The sequence below is a fragment of the Pan troglodytes genome, chromosome 8 (genome assembly GCF_028858775.2).
Source record: "Pan troglodytes isolate AG18354 chromosome 8, NHGRI_mPanTro3-v2.0_pri, whole genome shotgun sequence".
Classification (NCBI taxonomy): Eukaryota; Metazoa; Chordata; class Mammalia; order Primates; family Hominidae; genus Pan; species Pan troglodytes.
In genome coordinates, this window is record NC_072406.2 from 109,536,396 (window position 1) to 109,555,423 (window position 19,028).

A 19,028-nucleotide genomic window follows, 5' to 3' on the forward strand; every position below is an offset into this window, starting at 1 on the left:
GAGGCTGAGGCAGGAGAATCACTTGAACCCAGGAGGTGGAGGTTGCAGTGAGCTGAGATCGTGACACTGTACTCCAGCCTGGTGACAGAGTGAGACTCTGTCTCAATAAAATAAAATAAATAAATAAAGTGTACAATTCAGTGGTTTTTGGTATCTTCACAGATGTGTGCAACATCACCACAGTCAACTTTAAAACATTTTTGGCACCTCAAAAAGAAACCCCACACCCTGTATTGATCACCCCCAACCCTCCCAGCCCCTGGCAATCACTAATCTACTTTCTGTCTCTATAGATATGCCTATTCTGGACATTTCATATAAGTAAAATCATAAACCATGCAGTCTTTTGTAACTGGCTTCTTTGGCTCAGCATAATGTTTCCTTTTCTTTTTCTTTTTTTTTTTTTTGAGATGGAGTCTCGCACTCTCGCCCAGGCTGGAGTGCAGTGGCGCGATCTCGGCTCACTGCAAGCTCCGCCTCCCAGGTTCACGCCATTCTCCTGCCTCAGCCTCCCAAGTAGCTGGGACTACAGGCGCCCGCCACCACACCCGGCTAATTTTTGTATTTTTAGTAGAGAAAGGGTTTCACCATGTTAGCCAGGATGGTCTCAATCTCCTGACCTTGTGATCCGCCCACCTCGGCCTCCCAAAGTGCTGGGATTACAGGCGTGAGCTACCGCGCCTGGCCTATCTTTTTATTTTCTTTATTTTTTTTTTTTAGAAACAGGGTCTCACTGTGTTGCCCAGACTGGTCTTGAACTCCCGGACTCAAGTGATCCACCTGCCTCAGCCTCCCAAAGTGCTGAGATTACAGGCATAAGCCACCATGCCCAGGGAAGAAAGCTGATTGGCTGAGGGCCCCTCCTAGCATTCAGAGGCTGTGCTGCCCATGGGCTGCATCCAGTCATGACTTAGCATCCCTGTATCAAGGATGTGAAGGCAGGCTGGTCCTGGGAGCCTGAGGACCCCTCTGAAGGGTAACTTTGGCTGGAATAGCCCCCAACAGGCTTGCCGAATTTTCCCCAGAATTGCATTTGCAATCTAAGACGACGCTGCCACCCACCAAACCTTCCTTCCTCCTTCCCTTACGCAGCATCACACCTGTGCTCCCAGCCCCATTTCCTGTCACAGACACTTCTAATATATTTCCTGCACATCCTGTCTTGGCAACTGCTTCTGGGAGATCCTGGACTGAAGGGGTGGGTTGCCTCTTCACACCTGTGGGTGTTTCTCGTTAGGTGGACTTGGAAAAGAAAGAGACACAGAGACAAAGTATAGAGAAAGAAATAAGGGGGCCCAGGGGACCAGCGTTCAGCATATGGAGGATCCCACCGGCCTCTGAGTTCCCTTAGTATTTATTGATCATTCTTGGGTGCTTCTCGGAGAGGGGGACGTGGCAGGGTCATAGGATAACAGTGGAGAGAAGGTCAGCAGACAAACACCTGAACAAAGGTCTCTGCATCATAGACAAGGTAAAGAATTAAGTGCTGTGGTTTAGATATGCATACACATAAACATCTCAATGCCTTAAAGAGCAGTATTGCTGCCCGCATGTCCCATCTCCAGCCCTAAGGCAGTTTCCCCCTATCTAAGTAGATGGAACATACAATCGGGTTTTATACCGAGACATTCCATTGCCCAGGGACGGGAAGGAGACAGATGCCTTCCTCTTGTCTCAACTGCAAAGAGGCATTCCTTCCTCTTATACTAATCCTCCTCAGCACAGACCCTTTACGGGTGTCGGGCTGGGGGACGGTCAGGTCTTTCCCTTCCCACGAGGCCATATTTCAGACTATCACATGGGGAGAAACCTTGGACAATACCTGGCTTTCCTAGGCAGAGGTCCCTGCGGCCTTCCGCAGTGTTTGTGTCCCTGGGTACTTGATTCTTTTTTTTTTTTTTTTTTGAGAGGGAGTCTTGCTCTGTCTTGCCCAGGCTGGAGTGCAATGACGTGATCTCTGCTCACTGCAAGCTCCGCCTCCCGGGTTCACGCCGTTCTCCTGCCTCAGACTCCCGAATAGCTGGGACTACAGGCGTGCGCCACCTCGCCCGGCTAATTTTTTGTATTTTTAGGAGAGACAGGGTTTCACCGTGTTCGCCAGGATGCTCTTGATCTCCTGACCTTGTGATCTGCCCGCCTCGGCCTCCCAAAGTGCTGGGATTACAGGCGTGAGCCACCGTGCCCGGCCTGTCCCTGGGTACTTGAGATTAGGGAGTGGTGGTGACTCTTAACGAGCATGCTGCCTTCAAGCATCTGTTTAACAAAGCACATCTTGCACAGCCCTTAATCCATTTAACCCTGAGTTGACACAGCACATGTTTCAGAGAGCACAGGGTTGGGGGTAAGGTTACAGATTAACAGCATCTCAAGGCAGAAGAATTTTTCTTAGTACAGAACAAAATGGAGTCTCCTATGTCTACTTCTTAATACACAGACACAGTAACAAACTGATCTCTCTTTCTTTTCCCCACACTGGACTAACACACTGCTAATCTCCCAACAATTCACTAAACTTGATGCAAATCAATCCCAAATAACTAACTTTCTGCCAGCTTTTTTTTTTTTTAATTTTTTTAGAGACAGGGTCTCACTTTATTGCCCAGGCTGGAGTACAGTGGCTATTCACACGTGTGATCATAGCATATTGCAGCCTCAAACTCCTGGCCTCAAGCCATCCTCCTGCTTTAGCCTCCTGAGTAGCTGGGACTACAGGCACGTGCCTCCTGTGCCCAGAACGTCAGCTTGTTTTGAATGTACAATTCTGAGGTCAGGCTCAGTGGCTCACACAGGTAATTCTAGTGCTTTGGAAGGCCAAGGCAGGAGGATCACTTGAGGCCAGGAGTTTAAAACTGGCTTGTGCAACCCAGGGAGACCTTGTCTCAAAAAAAAAAAATGTGATCCAAGATTAACATAGACTAAAAATCAGTTTTATGTGAATGAAAGCAGAAGGGTCAAAATTTGCTTATTGCCCTGGTTTGAGCATTTTACCATTATTACAGTTTTCACACAGGGTCTAGTGGCAGAGGGCTTGATGCATACCAGGTGGTTTTGAGAGTGCCATAAATTTAAAAAAGAAAGAGGCTTGGACTAAAGCCCGGCCTTAGAAGTCTGATAATGCAGGGGGATCAGGGAAGCCTGGGTGCTGTCAGGGAAGTTCTTTTTTTTTTTTTTGAGACGGAGTCTCACTCTGTCACCCAGGCTGGAGTGCAGTGGCGCAATCTCGGCTCACTGCAAGCTCCGCCTCCTGGGTTCACGCCATTCTCCTGCCTCAGCCTCCCGAGTAGCTGGGACTACAGGCTCCCACCACTACGCCCGGCTAATTTTTGTATTTTTAGTAGAGATGGGGTTTCACTGTGTTAGCCAGGATGGTCTCGATCTCCTGACCTCATGATCCGCCCGCCTCGGCCTCCCAAAGTGCTGGGATTACAGGCATGAGCCACCGTGCCCGGCCTGGGAAGTCCTTGAGGAAGCCGCAGGCTGCCGGAGAGCCCTCCTCTTTCTTTTTCGGCAGCACCAGCTCCAGCTCTGTTTACCTGCAGATGGCGACTGCATTTCGGGCGGGGGCAGTCGAAGTCCCTGAAGCACTGCTTTCTCTCCTAGAACCTGAGTCTTGAGGCATCATCTGGGCTCATGCCCTCTCTGAGGCATAAATCCTCTCCTCCACAGACACCAGCTGAGCCGGGAGATCTGAACATCAGGCAATGAGTTTGCAAGATGGTTTAACAACTATGAACATGTGGTGTCCTCACAGGAGTCCTGTGGGCTGAACAGCAGCCGCCCCTCCTTCCACCCAGCACAAAACTTGGTTTGCCCCGCTCACTCTAAATCTGGGCCTTCAATGAATGTTCAGTGGAGTTCTTCTGTGGAAAAAAATAAATGGGAAAGGAAGGCTGGAGAGGCCTTTATTAGCCTAAGGGGCAGTGGAGGGTAAAAGGGCTGTGACTCTTGGTTGGCTTCTTCTTTTTCTTTATTGTTTTTTGTTTTGTTTTGTTTTGATTTTTTTCTGGTAGCTTCTTTATCTCAGTGTTTCTTCTTTTTCTTTTCTTTTTTTTTTTTTTTTTGAGACAGGGTCTCACTCTGTCACCCAAACTGGAGTGCAGCAGTGCAATCATAACTTACCGGGCTCAAGCAATCCTTCCACCTCAGCCTCCCTAGTGGCTGGGACTACAGGTGTGCACCACCAGGCCCAGCTAATTTTTGTATTTTGTTGTAGAGACAGGTTTTCGCCACGTTGCCCAGGCTGGTCTCAAACTCCTGGGCTCAATTGATCCCCTTGCCAGGGCTTCTCAAAGTGCTGGGATCATAGGCATGAGCCACCATGCCTAACCCTTATCTGAGTTTTTGTAACAGTTTGACCAACAAGCTTGTTGTTGGAAAGCTGTAAGAGTCCTGGAAATTTCCCTGGGGCCTGAGGAATCAAACACTGCTCTACAAGGGGAGGCTTTCTGTCCTGAGAGTTCAGGGTTTAGGGGCTGGCTGGAGGCCTCAGGCAGAGATGAAGGCCCAGTTATGATTTCCTTCACTGGAGTCCATCATTAATGAGTGCCTTGGCAGGGGGGATGCCTGCTAAGAGGGCATGGAGTACAGATCCTCCACTGACACCCCCACACTCCTAGCAGGAAGCAGGACTTAGTTGCCCCCACTTACTCCCTACAGGGTAGGAAAAGAGGGCAGTGCCCTGGTGAGGAGCTGTATAGGGGGTCCTTCAGGATGCTTGCTGGGAGGGGTGGGGAGGGCACAGGACGTGCTGGGACCCCACTGGGATCTAAGCCCCTCCCAGCTGATTTATTCTTAGGACCTGTAATGCTCGCCTGCATGTGCCCTGAACTTCAGAAGGCCCAAGAATCAACACTGACAAATGTCTTTTTGTCCTGTGTTCAGTAGAGATAAGATTAAAAAAAAATTAGTAGAGGGCAAAAAACAGTGGTTTACTCTCTTTACTGGCATTCAAGAAACTTCTTCGGTTTGATAGGCTTTAAGCTTCTTCCCAGATTCAAAATGCTGTGATTGGCACTAAATGGATCCCTATCTCTGCCCAGGAATTCCGGCTTCTGGCTGCAAAGCCTTTGGGGCCCTTGCAATGGGGCAAGTATAACTTCCCATATTCTCTCCCTCAATCTTCCTTTCCTGCCTCTCTCTCTCTCTTTTTTTTTTTTTTTTTTTTTTTTTGAGACAAGGTCTCACACCGTAACCCAGGCTGAAGAGCAGTGGTGCAATCATGGCTCACTGCAGACTCAACCTCCTAGGCTCAAGCAATCCTCCCACCTCAGCCTCCCGAGTAGCTGGGACTACAGGCACATGCCACCACGTCCAGCTCATTTTTGTATTTGTTGCAGTGATGGGGATTTGCCATATTGCCCAGGCTGGCCTTGAACTTCTGGGCTCAAGCCATCCTCTCACTTCAGCCTCTCAAAGTGCTGGGATTGTAGGCTTGAGCCACTGTGCCCTGCCTGCCTTTCTGTTCTGATGCAGGAAGCCCTGACTTTGGAGTCCTTCCCTGTGGATCACCTCTGATAAATCTAGTCTCTTGTTCATCTGCTCTTTTATTTATTAAAAAAATTTTTAAAAAAGACTAGTAAAGTGCAGTAGTGAGAAGGTCGGAAAGGGTAGAACAAGGAGCTCGATCTGTAACTGACCGTGAACAATCAGTTGAGATAACTCACTACCTTCGGACCAGCCTCATCTGCCCTTTTGAATGGTTCCTCTCAGTTTTTTCATCTGTAAAATGTGAATCGTGCGTGGCAGGAGGTGGGTGGGGATTTGTAGTGGAGAATTCTCAAGGTCTCTCCCAGCTCTGACACTTGGGGACTCAGGGAGTCTACCAAGGGCAAAGGCATCATCCTAAGTGCAGGTTCGTGTGGGGGGGTGTATGAAATAGTTAAGATGAAGTGCCCATCCTTAAGGATTTTGCAGTTGAGTAGCTCAGTGGCATGCATAATAAATCTCAGGTAGGCCCGGTGTGGTGGCTCATGCCTGAAATCCCAGCACTTTGGGAGGCCGAGGTGGGTGGATCACGAGGTCAGGAGTTTGAGACCGGCCTGACCAATATGGTGAAACCCCGTTGCTACTAAAAATACAAAAATTAGCTGGGCATGATAGTGGGCGCCTGTAATCCCAGCTACTTGGGAGGCAGAGGCAGAATGGTTTGAACCCAGGAGGCAGAGGTTGCAGGGAGCCGAGATCACGCCACTGCACTCCAGCCTGGGTGACACAGGGCGAGACTCCATCTCAAAAAAAAAAATAAAAAAAAAATAAATAAATAAATAAATAAATCTCAGGTAGATATTCAGGAAGTGAGGCATTTCAGAGTTCATCAGAATTCCAAGGAGGTACAAGATTCCTTCTGGAGGCAGAGGAGTTTGGGGAAGGGAATAAAGTAGGGTTCCCAAGTTCCTTTCCAAGGCCAGTGGTGCAGATGCTTTTGGCTTCCCAACCAAAGAATCCGTTATTGCCCAACTCTGACCCCGGCAGGCAAGTCTTCCCCTACCAGGCAACCACACTCACACTTTCTGAATTGGTGCCTCATTAATTCTTTTTTTGCCTTCTTAATCACGCTGCTAATAATACTTATTTTTATTTTTATTTTGAGACTGAGTCTCACTGTTGTCGGCCCGGGCTGGAGGGCAATGGCGCAATCTTGGCTCACTGCAACCTCTGCCTCCCGGGTTCCAGCGGTTCTCCTGCCTCAGCCTCGCAAGTAGCTGGGATTACAGGCGCCTGCCACCACGCCTGGCTAATTTTTGTATTTTTAGTAGAGAAGGGGTTTCACCATGTTGGCCAGACTGGTCTCGAAATCCTGACCTCAGGTGATCCACTCACCTTGGCCTCCAAAAGTGCTGGGATTACAGGCGTGAGCCACCATGCCCGGACAATAATATTTATTAATATAATATCACTAGCTGATAATACCACTGGCCAGGAATAGTGGCTCACGCCTGTAATCCCCGTACTTTGGAAGGCCAAGGCGGGAGGATCACCTGAGCTCAGGAGTTCAAGACCAGCCTGGCCAACATGGTGAAACCCCGTCTCTACCAAAAATAGAAAAATTAGCCAGGCGTGGTGACAGGCACCTATAATCCCAGCTCCTCGGGAGGCTGTGGCAGAAGAATCGCTTGAACCCAGGAGGCGGAGGTTTCAGTGAGCTGAGATCGTGCCATTGCCTTCCAGCCTGGGTGACAGAACAAGACTCCGCCTCAAAAAAAAAAAAATATATATATATAATATTATTAATAATATATTTAAAATTCATGACTAGTTGTTTCCATTCATCATCTCATCTATTTCTCATCTAAAGGCTTTGCTTAGATGGGTATGAATATGATTACAGACAGGAAAACAGGATGAGAAGTTGAGTGACTCACGGCAGGCCCCAGAGCTAACCAGAAACAGGAATATTTGAACTTGAGTTTCCGAGAGCATCTTCTTCCTACTCACATTTCTTACTCATTGCAGAAATGAGAGAACCCAGTGAGGAGACGAGGTGACAAGGGCACAGAATCTTGAATGTCTTGAGAGCAGGAGGAGGAGAAGAAAACACGGTAGGAGTCAGGCTAGGAGTGTGGATTTGGGCCAAGGCAGGACAAAAAGCCAAGGTTAAGGCTGAAAAAGCTCTCCCTGGGAGTGCCTGAACAACAGATTAGGATGACTGGACAGCAGGAAAGATCAGAGGGAGAACCGCCTATGAGACAGGCTCCTCAGCGAAACTCCCATGGGGTGACGCCTCTGGGGCTTGAACCATGAGCCCTTTGAGGGCATTCTAGCTTGGCAGCTCTGGGGTCCTGTGAGTTCTGGTGCAGCTTCTAGAGCTGCACCTCATCCCAGTCACCTCTCCAGTTACTAAATTCCATCTTCTCCCAGCTACAAAGGAGGGAAGCAGTGGAGTGCTGTGGTGAGAGTGCAGACTAGGCCATTGGGTGCCCTGGGTTTGAGTCCCAGTTTCTCCTCCACTTCCTAGCTGTGACTTTGCACAACAATTCCTCTGGTCCCTGGTTTCCTCATCTGTGGAACGGAGCTATAATAGTTCTTACATAAGGATGGGCATGGTGGCTCATGCCTATAATCCCAGCACTTTGGGAGGCTGAGGCGGGCAGATCACCTAAGGTCCGGAGTTTGAGACCAGCCTGACCAACATGGAGAAACCCCGTGTCTACTAAAAATACAAAATTAGCCAGGCGTGGTGGCACATGCCTGTAATCCCAGCTCCTCGGGAGGCTGGGGCAGAAGAATTGCTTGAACCCGGGAGGCGGAGGTTGTGGTGAGCCAAGATTGCGCTATTGCTCTCCAGCCTGAGCAACCAGAGCGAAACTCCATCTCAAAAAAAAAAAAAAAAATTCTTACATAATATGAATTGCTGGGGTTGAAATTATACATTAAAAGGCTAGTTGCACTAAACCCTCACAAATAGGAGCTATTATGATAATGCAGCTGCAAACCTCTCGTGTTTTGGTTCACGTTGTTCCCAAAGTGCCTTTTCTCTGCCTCTCAAATCCTTCCCACACTTCAAAGTCAACAAATGCCAAAAATACAACAAAAATGTGGAGGCCATAGACAATAGTGGAGAAAGAGTATGGTCTTGGGAGCCAGCAGCCTGGGCTTGAATCCTGATTTCTGTCACCTTGGGCAAATTTCCTCATCTGCAAGTGGGAAAAGATAAAATCTGCCTCAGAGGGTTATTGTGGAGATACGAGGATTGAGTGAGTTAATATTTGCAAAGCACTCAGAACACTAACTGGCATGCAGTAGGTGCTTTACTGATACATGATCGCCACTCACTGCAACCTCTGCCTCTCAGGTTTAAGTGATTCTCCTGCCTCAGCCTCCTGATTACAGGCACACTCCACCATGCCTGGCTAATTTTTTTGTATTTTTAGTAGAGTGGAGGTTTCACCATGTTGGTCAGGCTGGTCTCGAACTCCTGACCTCAAATGATCCGCCAGTCTTGGCCTCCCAAAGTGCTGGGATTACAGGCGTGAGCCACCCAATGTTATTGTTGGCTACTAATACATGGGTCTTATTTGCCCTCTGCTTGCTTGAAGGACAGGAAACACATTCAACCCATCCTTGAGTCTAGTCCACTGCCTGGCTCATGTTTGGTGCTCATTAAAGTGTCTAGATTGAAATCAACCAGGAGATTGGCCTGCTACAGTGGCTCACACCTGTCATTCCAGTGTCGCTGTGAAGTTGCTGCAGGAGGACTGCTTGAGGCCAGGAGTTTGTCAACATAGTGAGATCTGTCTCTACAGAAAAAAAAAAAAAAATTAGCCAGGCCTGGTGGCATGCCTGTAGTCCCAGCTATTCAAGAGGCTGAAGCAGGAGGATCACTTGAGTCTAGGATTTCAAGGCTGCTGCAGTGAGCTATGATCATGCTACTGCACTCTGCTTTGGGAACAGGGGGAAACCCTGTTTAAAAAAGAAAAAGAAGGCCGGGCACTGTGGCTCACGCTGGTAATCCCAGCACTTTGGTAAGGCCGAGGCCGGTGTATCACTTGTGGTCAGGAGTTCGATACCAGCCTGGACAACATGGTGAAACCCCGTCTCTACTAAAAGTACAAAAATCAGCCGGGCGTTGTGGCGGCTGCCTGTAATCCCAGCTACTCGGGAGGCTGAGGCAACAGAATTGCTTAAACCCGGGAGGCGGAGGTTGCGGTGAGCCGAGATCGCACCACTGCACTCCAGTCCGGGAAATAGCTCCGTCTCAAAAAAAAAAAAAAAATTGTAATAATAAATTGCTGATTGGGGCTCGGAGAAGAACAGGCAGTGACTAGAATTCGCCCCTTCCTGAAATATTTGAAGGGTCCTAGCGTTTGCTTTCTTGTTGGAGGCCCAGAAAGCACTGACTTAACGTGTGTGAAAGATTGTAGACAGAGACGGGATAAAGAGCCCCGCGCTGGAAAAAGAGCAGGCTTTGGAATCAGCAGGGTCACGGGCAGTTTCCTTACGGTGTAAACTAGGAGTAAAAAGATCAGTGTCCTGCTGAAATGAGAGAGTAATAGTAAAAACTACTATTTACCGAGCACTTCCAGGTACCCGGTATTTATGATCACATTTTACAGATGAGGCTGAGAGGTTTCCCGACCTGCCCAAAGACACAAAGCAAGTAGAATGTACGAGTGAAGACTCGAACACAGGTCCGTGAATCAATCTCTGCGTGGGGATGGGAGCGGTTCCAGTGATAAGGGCCACTTAATCTGGCCGAGCTGCTCCGGAGCAGCGCAGCAGCCAGCTAATTGGAGCCCCCCCTACAACCCTCCGCCGTCCGCCCTCCGCCGTCCGCCGTCCGCCCTCCGCCGTCCGCCGTCCGCCCTCCGCCCTCCGCCCTCCGCCCTCCGCCCTCCGCCCGCCGCGTGCTTACGTGCGCTCCGTGACTGCGGCGACTGTCGCGGGACTGGAGAGGCAGGACGCATGCGCTCTGCCGTGCCGGAGCGCGCCCCCTCCCGTCGGGGGCCGCAGCGCCAGGATGGGGCGCATGCGCACACCTGGAGGGCGGAGAGCGGTCCAGAGCGAGTGGAAAGGTTTGGGCGAGAACTTGCGCGGGAGCCGGACTGTGCGGTGCGAGCGCGCAGGCGCGGCCGACGGGGCGGGCTGCTACTCCGGAATCTGCTAATCCCAGTCGGTGCCGCATCCCCAGCCCGCCGCCATGGCTGCCTACAAACTGGTGCTGATCCGGCACGGCGAGAGCGCATGGAACCTGGAGAACCGCTTCAGCGGCTGGTACGACGCCGACCTCAGCCCGGCGGGCCACGAGGAGGCGAAGCGCGGCGGGCAGGCGCTACGAGGTGCGGAGGGGCCGGGTGGGGGCTGCGAAGGGCCGGGTGTCCGGCCTCGGAGGCCGCCTGGCTGGCGTCTGCACCCTCCCGGAGAGGGCCGGCACCTTGGGCAGCATCTCTCTTAACAGTTTAGTATGTAGTTGAGAAGATGAGTGCAGAGGGTAGAGTCTACTTGTTCAAGGTCACGCCGTGGAGCATGAGGGGCTGTGCCAGGGGGAGGACCCAGGGCGGTCGCCCCGCAACCCTTTGCGCTCCCCACGACACCACTTCGCAGTTTTCCCTTTCTAGTCTGAACATTTAATATGTCGGGGACAGGCCGGGCGTGGTGGCTCACGCCTGTAATCCCAGCATGTTGGGAGGCCGAGGCGGGTGGATCACTTGCGGTCAGGATGTTCGAGACCAGCTTTATCAACGTGGTGAAACCCCGTCTCTATTGAAAATACAAAATTAGCCGGGCGTGGTGGCGCACGCCTGTAATCCCAGCTACTCGGGAGGCTGAGGCAGGAGAATCGCTTGAACCCGGGAGGCGGAGATTGCAATGAGCCGAGATTGCGCCATTGCACTCCAGCCTGGGCAACAAGAGCGAAACTCTGTCCAGAAAAAATAAAAATAATAATAATAAGTCGTGGACAGTTTGCCCTAATGGAATCATCTATGGCGGCCAGGTCTTTTTCAGGTTCCCTTAGCGCCAGAAGCGGTTGGTACAGTCTGGTGCTCCTGGAGGACGCCCTGTGCCTTAAAGCAGCTGTAACCAAGGCCTCTCAAGAGGCGGCTACGGATCCTAGCGGATCGACACGCCACACAGCCTCGTCCCCAGCAGTAGGTGGAGGCCCTGGGGGTGCCTAACAAGCCTCAGAACACCAAGAAATCCGCGTGGTTGTGCAGGTCTTTGCTGTTCAGTAACATTCCACAAATAGTGTGTCCAAAACGCATCTGTAGATATAACTTGAGTGAATGAATGAATGATTCGAGTTGCTCCTTCTACCCAACAAAGTAGATAAGATTTTATCCTTCTCATCTTTCCAAGGCCCCTTTATAGTTGGGAAAAGTGAGTATTTGGAAAGATGACTTGTCCAAGGTCATATCTGATTCCTAGTCGTGTCCTCGCCCCAGTCCTGGGTGAAGTTAACAGGTAGGTGTGAGGAACTGGTAGGCTTTTGGCTAAGGACGCTGGGCAAAGGTGGAAGTGGCTGTGAGATAATGCTTGCCTATCCAGGCTTGCTCCCGCCCCAGTCTGCTCTTTGTGGTGTTGGAATGCTAATAAGGAAGCATTCCCTGCTGCCGGCACGGCCAAGAATCCCTGGACTGAAGAGGTGCTTCCGCTGATGATAGGGGCAGATCCTCCTTTGCTCCCTTCTAACCTCTGGACAAAGAAGCAGCCATTCACAAGGGTCATTGATGAGGCACAGGTATTTGGCCTCAGATTGCTCTCCTAGCTTCTTGCCTTCACTGTACCATCCTTCTCAAATTAAGCAAAACGCGGGACAGTCTGGTAAATGTAAACCTCTGCGGGGTGGGGTGGGCAGGGGAGTGAATATTTGAGATGGCCTGGTGTGACCTCATCTTTTAGGAGAGGCTGGGAAATGGAAAGTGCTGGTAAAGGAGGCCATTTTCTTTAGCTCTGTGGCAGGAAGAACTGTATCAGTCCGTGGTAGTTTCCCAATGACTAGTCCACGTTAAACCATGTTGTCTCTATTTGAGACTAATCAAATAGTTAAACTTGTAATCTCTGTAAAATAACAGATCCTATTTCAGTTTTAAAATAAATGTTAGCATTAAATTAAAAATTTAACAGTATAGAAAATTAAAAGATTTAACAGTTTAAAAGGTCGAATACATATATATAAATAATTCCTCAGTGCTTTAAGTGATAGGGTTTGTACAGCCTTGAATCTGATTTCTGGAGAAAGCTAGTGAGAGCTGAGTTTCCCCATGCATCCTTACTGCTAAGAGAGGGATGGCCTGGGGGAGGATGGAGTCCACACCACACTGTCCACTCCTACCCCTGTGAGTGCCCCTGGCTATGTTTTAGTTTGATGGGCAAGTTAAAGGGAGAGGCTTTATGCTCTGATTCTTCAGTCTCTCTGTTAAGAATCCTAAGCGGAACTTCTTTTCTCCTTGAGGACCTATTTATGTGTCCAAAGTGAGCCGCCTCATTGCAAGTGGAAATAATTGCAGTGAAACAGCCTGAAGCTCTCCAGCATGGGGGCTGAGGCTTGCACTGTGGGTATTCACTTCCGGGTGACTCAGCCTTTTGTTGGGGAGCCATTCCTTTCCTTACAGTTAGGAAGGCGACAGTGAGTGAGTCTACTAGGACTTGTCTGGCGGCTCAGTGATGAGACCTGTTTTTTCTCTTGTGGGTGGTGTGAGTTTTCCTGGTGATTAGTTCTCCCCAGCCCTCACTCAGTAAGAATGAGTTCTTCTTGGCCTCATTCTCATTTGAATGACTGGCAGAAAAATTCACTTCATGTTTTATTAATTACTGTTGCTAACCCCAATATGAAGCAATATCCAGGCAAGTTTGTGCTGAATTTCTAAGAGGGCCTTCTAGCCTAATGGAGAAAAACAGGAATGTTTTCTTGGTCATCAAGGAAAGGGCTATCTCCCCATTATGGTGGGAGGGTGAATAATCTTTAATGAAACAAAATCAATAAGACTGATTTTTTTTTTTTTTTTTTTTTTTTTTTGCGTGCGACAGAGTCTCGCTCTGTCGCCCAGGCTGGAGTGCAGTGGCGCGATCTCAGCTCACTGCAAGCTCCACCTCCCGGATTCACGCCATTCTCTTGCCTCAGCCTCCTGAGTAGCTGGGACTACAGGCGTCCGCCACCATGCCCGGCTAATTTTTTTGTATTTTTAGTAGAGATGGGGTTTCACCATGTTAGCCACGATGGTCTCAATCTCCTGACCTTGTGATCTGCCCACCTCGGCCTCCCAAAGTGCTGGGATTACAGACGTGAGCCACCGTGCCGGGCCAAGACTGATTTCTTGGAACCTATTCATTGGGCCAACATAACTCTTGCCACAATAACTACTGTGTATGGAAGACAGATTCATTGATGAATCAGATAGTGCACAGCACTGGGTCTTTCTTTAGTGAGTGGCTTCTCCTAAACTTGGTTTAACATTTAAGTAGGTATACTCTGAGGGTACTTGGTATTAGGCTGGAACTTTGTGACTACAGTAGAGAGAAACAATGGATTAGAGTTTGTGATGTGATTTCCATACTCCACAGTGAATACAATTTCATACAACGGACAAATACAATTGCAAACAAATACAAAAACAAAATAAAATTTCATACAACAAACTGAAGTTTTATCAGTACAGGAAGAGCTCTTCCTGTGTCCTGATTGGGATTTAAGTCCTAATTTTCTTACTTCAGAGTTCTAGTAAAATATCTATTATAAGTGACAATTCCCAGTCTGGGCAACATGGTGAAACCTTGTCTCTACTAAAAATACAAAAATTAGCTGGATATGGTGGCGTGCGCCTGTATCCTCAGCTTACTTGGGAGGCTCAGGAGAAGAATTGCTTGAACCCGGGAGGCGGAGGTTGCAGTGAGCCGAGACCACGCCACTGCACTCCAGCCTGGGTGACAGAGTGAGACTCCATCTCAAAAAAAAAAAAAAGAAAAAGTGACAGTTCTAACTGAAATGCAAACATCAGGATCCTTGGGAGTTAGGAAAATGGGGATAGCTAGAGATGGTGGTGAAAAGTTGGATTCTGGAGTCCCACAGCATGGGTTTTAATCTAGGTTTTAACCCACATAATAGCTGTGACCTTGGATAGATTGCAAGGATAAACAAAACAGTTGGCCAAATATTTTCTTTTTTGGCCAAATATTGTCATGTGGACTACTTGTACAGGAGATTGATACGGAAGAACATTTTGGCTCAGAGTAGACCTGGTTAGCTTATCACTTTGAACTTCTGATTTCCAGATGCTGGCTATGAGTTTGACATCTGCTTCACCTCAGTGCAGAAGAGAGCGATCCGGACCCTCTGGACAGTGCTAGATGCCATTGATCAGATGTGGCTGCCAGTGGTGAGGACTTGGCGCCTCAACGAGCGGCACTATGGGGGTCTAACCGGTCTCAATAAAGCAGAAACTGCTGCAAAGCATGGTGAGGCCCAGGTGAAGATCTGGAGGCGCTCCTATGATGTCCCACCACCTCCGATGGAGCCCGACCATCCTTTCTACAGCAACATCAGTAAGGTATGGACAAACAGAGGTTTGGTCACTCCGCCCAGGATCAGGGGCTTTTAGTAGTGTCTGCCTAATCTCACTGAACTTATAATTCATGATAAAATAGTTAATTATAATCCTTCCTTCTCCAGTGAATGACCTTCACTTACTAGAAGATATGGTTGATAGTTTACTATCTCCTTTTTTGTGTTTCCATAGTCAGATTTTATAAAACCCTGTGAATGTGAATGGGCCAAAATCGATACATCATGAAGTCTTTTAACAGATGTAACTGTTAATAAGTGGTGAACTTGGATTCTTTATTGCTTAGGATCGCAGGTATGCAGACCTCACAGAAGATCAGCTACCCTCCTGTGAGAGTCTGAAGGATACTATTGCCAGAGCTCTGCCCTTCTGGAATGAAGAAATAGTTCCCCAGATCAAGGAGGGGAAACGTGTACTGATTGCAGCCCATGGCAACAGCCTCCGGGGCATTGTCAAGCATCTGGAGGGTATGTATGTTTTTTCAGAGGCGCCCTCAAGGAAGGATAAAGCAGAACTGCCACAAATCAGGGACTTGGTAAAAAGGAGTCTAGGGAAGGGCTGGACATGTTAACAGCTTTAGAGATGGTCTAGATTGACTTCTAGTGAAAAAACACCCTCAACACTTGTTTCTCAAAATGTGATCTGCAGAATAGTGACAGCTGGACCCCCTGGGAGCTTGTTATACATGCAGAACCTCGGGTCTCACTCCAGACCTGTTTCAGAATCGGCATCTATTCCCCAGGTGATATGGATACACATTAAAGATTGAGAAGCTCACCTCTAGATTGGTATTGTCAAATGAAACTGCTAGTGAAAATCCTCCTTAGCTGGCCAAGCACAGTGGCTCATGCCTGTAATTGCAACACTTCGGGAGGCCAAGGCAGGAGGACCACTTGAGGCCAGGAGTTTGAGACAGCCTGGGCAACATAGTAAGACTGCATCTCTACAAAATTTTAAAAGGCCAAGCACAGTGGTTCATGCCTGTACTATCAGCACCTTGGGAGGCCAGGAGTTCAAAACCAGCCTGAGCAACAAAGCAAGACCTTGTCTCTACAAAAGAAAAATGAAAAATTAGCTTGATGTGGTGATGCTCACCTGTAGTCCCAGCTACTCAGGAGGCTGAGGCGGGAGATCGCTTGAGCCCAGCAGTTTGAGGTTATAGTGAGGTATGATTGTGCCACTACATTCTAGCCTGGGTGAGAGAGTAAGACCTTGTCTCTTAAAAAAAAAAAAAAGGAAAACATATATATAAAAGAAAAAATTCTCCTTAGTCACAACCAGGCACAACTTTACACATGAATCTCAATTTGTATCTTCATCCCCGAGGGCCTAGAGGCCCACGTGTGCTGATTTTTGGTTGGATGGGCTGTACAGGGTATTTGAGATGTGTACAGTCTTGCTTCACTGTGGGCTTCTAGATCCCACTTTGGTAGAGATATCTGGCCATATACCTTGCTGTAGTTTGTTGGTGGTCTATCTTGTATACCTTTCTTGCTTTTCAGTTTAATGGCTGAGAAATAAGTATGGTGGGGGCCATTCCCTGGGTTCAGAAAGGGTGTCTTATTTTAATTTCTGTCAAAGTCCTTTATCACCTGGAGGACAAAGTAAACCTGGAGGGGTGATGTGGATTTATGTCTTGTGTGGCTGATGATGGTGGATGTTTTCAGGTCTCTCTGAAGAGGCTATCATGGAGCTGAACCTGCCCACTGGTATTCCCATTGTCTATGAATTGGACAAGAACTTGAAGCCTATCAAGCCCATGCAGTTTCTGGGGGATGAAGAGACGGTGCGCAAAGCCATGGAAGCTGTGGCTGCCCAGGGCAAGGCCAAGAAGTGAAGGCCGGCGGGGAGGATACTGTCCCCAGGAGCACCCTCCCTGCCTGTCTTGTCCCTCTGCCCCTCCCACCTGCACATGTCACACTGACCACATCTGTAGACATCTTGAGTTGTAGCTGCAGATGGGGACCAGTGGCTCCCATTTTCATTTAGCCATTTTGTCGCCTGCACCCACTCCCTTCATACAATCTAGTCAGAATAGCAGTTCTGGAGCACAGGTTCTCAGTCTAAGCTATGGAAAAGCTCCCCTTATCCAACAGAGTTTAAAAGTAGTGACTTGGGTTTTTGCGAGTGCTTTGTTTACTAAGGACTTTGGGGAGGAACCATGCTAAGTCATGACCAGTGAGGAGAAGCAACAGAGCCTGTCTGTCCCCATGAGCAGAGTCTGTCCTCTGCTCTTCTGCAGTCAGGCCACTGCCCACTGCCTGGGGGCTCTAGTCATTCCAGTGGAAGACGAATGTAACCTGCGTGGTGATGTGACAACTGTTTCCTCCCTGACCCCAGAGGATCTGGCTCTAGGTTGGGATCAATCCTGAATTTCGTTATGTGTTAATTTACTTTTATTAAAAAAGTATAGTATATATAAATAATACAAAACAATAACCCTTCTGGGGTTTCTTGTGGCGGTTGAAATAGTCCCACATGTGGTCATCAGAAAATAAGCCATTCCTCATACCAATGTAGGATCAGCTCCTTGACCTCTGAGGGGCAGGAGTGCTTCCTGGTGTGTGTATTAGAATCCCTTCCTGCCTTGTTTCATGGCAGTGAAATGCCTCTTGGTCCTGTCCAAGTGTGTCTTTCACTGATTTCTGAATCATGTTCTAGTTGCTTGACCCTGCCACATGGGTCCAGTGTTCATCTGAGCATAACTGTACTAAATCCTTTTTCCATGTCAGTATAATAAAGGAGTGATGTGCAATAGCTTCTTGTGTGATGTGGAAGACCTTATCTGAGGAAACCTTAGCATTTAACTTGAAATGTCTCTCACTGCCCTAGCCCTTGTGTGGCAGTTTGTTTTAGGACATCCAGTCACAACTTTACACGGTCAAAAAATGATGCATCTCCTTGGGGTTTTCAGGTCAGCCTGGTGAGCTGAGGTGGTGGTGGGAGGCCCTCCTGGCCAAGCCCTCCATTCACGTTGCCCCCTGCAGCTCTTGCTTGGTGCTCCCCTGATTGGAAAGTCACATTCTGAACTCCATTATATCCTCTTTAGAGTAAGTAAAGTCTGCTTTTTTTTTTTTCTTTTTGAGACAGCCTCGCTCCGTCGCCCAGGCTTGAGTGCAGTGGCATGATCTCAGCTCACTGCAGCCTCCCCCTCCTGGGTTCAAGCAAGCCTCCCGCCTCAGCCTCCTGAGTAGCTGGGACCACAGGCATGTGCCACCATGCTTGCTTAATTTCTGTATTTTTAGTAGAGACGGGGTTTTGCCAAGTTGTCCAGGCTGGTCTCGAGCCAGTTTTGGCCTCCCAAAGTGCTGGGATTACAGGTGTGAGCCACCGTGCAGGCCTCAGAATTTTTTTTTTAACTGTTTATTGTTACCAACTTGTAAACTTATACTAAAGATGATCTCAAAAAGTGACTTAGTGCAGTGGAAAGGAGTATAATTACATTATAAACACAATTGCCTTCTCTGAAAAGATCACTGGAATACAAGAAATCCCATAAAGCTGGAGAAAGAACATTCCCTTTCCCTTCTGGTAGGAACAAGTAACACCCTCCATCTGTTGAGCTCCTAATGAAGTTTCTCTGTGCCACCCACTGGATGAGGGATATTACATATGTTAGCTCTCATCTTAACCCATGAAAGGGCTGGTAACTCCTGTTTACAGAAGAGGAAACAGTCCCAAAGAAACATGTAAAAAGCACCAAATATCACACCACTTGGTACTGGGGCTGGGATGTATATTACTAGTGCAAACAAATGAAGGTTCTTACCCAAAGATTTAAATACTTTCAAGCATCTTGCTTTTCAAGTTTAGATTTTCATTTGACCTACACAATAACTTTGAGTAATTTCAGTCTCCAACAGCCTGGTGGGATGTTATTTTCCTAACCTGTGCAGAATTCTAGATCAGAAGTTGGTAATTTTGGCCAGCACAGTGGTACACACCTGTAATCCCAGCACTTTGGGAGGCTGAGGAAGGAGGATCACTTGAGGCCAGGAATTCGAGACTGGCCTAGGCAACATAGCAAGACCT

At 48.4% G+C, this 19,028-nt stretch overlaps 2 protein-coding genes across 2 annotated transcripts in view; one reads left to right on the forward strand and one right to left on the reverse strand.

Annotated features, from left to right (window-relative positions):
• Positions 1-10,422, reverse strand: part of RRP12 (ribosomal RNA processing 12 homolog) — a 68,827-nt gene extending 58,405 nt beyond the window's left edge. The window contains exons 1-2 of the mRNA XM_054660405.2: positions 10,352-10,422; positions 3,534-3,860 (exon numbers count right to left, since the gene is read on the reverse strand). The gene's annotated coding sequence lies outside the window, so the exon portion shown is untranslated. The remainder of the gene's footprint in view (positions 1-3,533; positions 3,861-10,351) is intronic.
• Positions 10,423-10,605: 183 nt separating this feature from the next.
• Positions 10,606-17,753, forward strand: PGAM1 (phosphoglycerate mutase 1). The gene is given in 4 exon segments (NM_001246485.1): positions 10,606-10,775; positions 14,707-14,981; positions 15,283-15,463; positions 16,664-17,753. Coding segments are annotated over 4 exon segments (765 nt in total). The 5' UTR covers positions 10,606-10,636; the 3' UTR covers positions 16,834-17,753.
• The last annotated feature ends 1,275 nt before the right edge of the window (positions 17,754-19,028 follow it).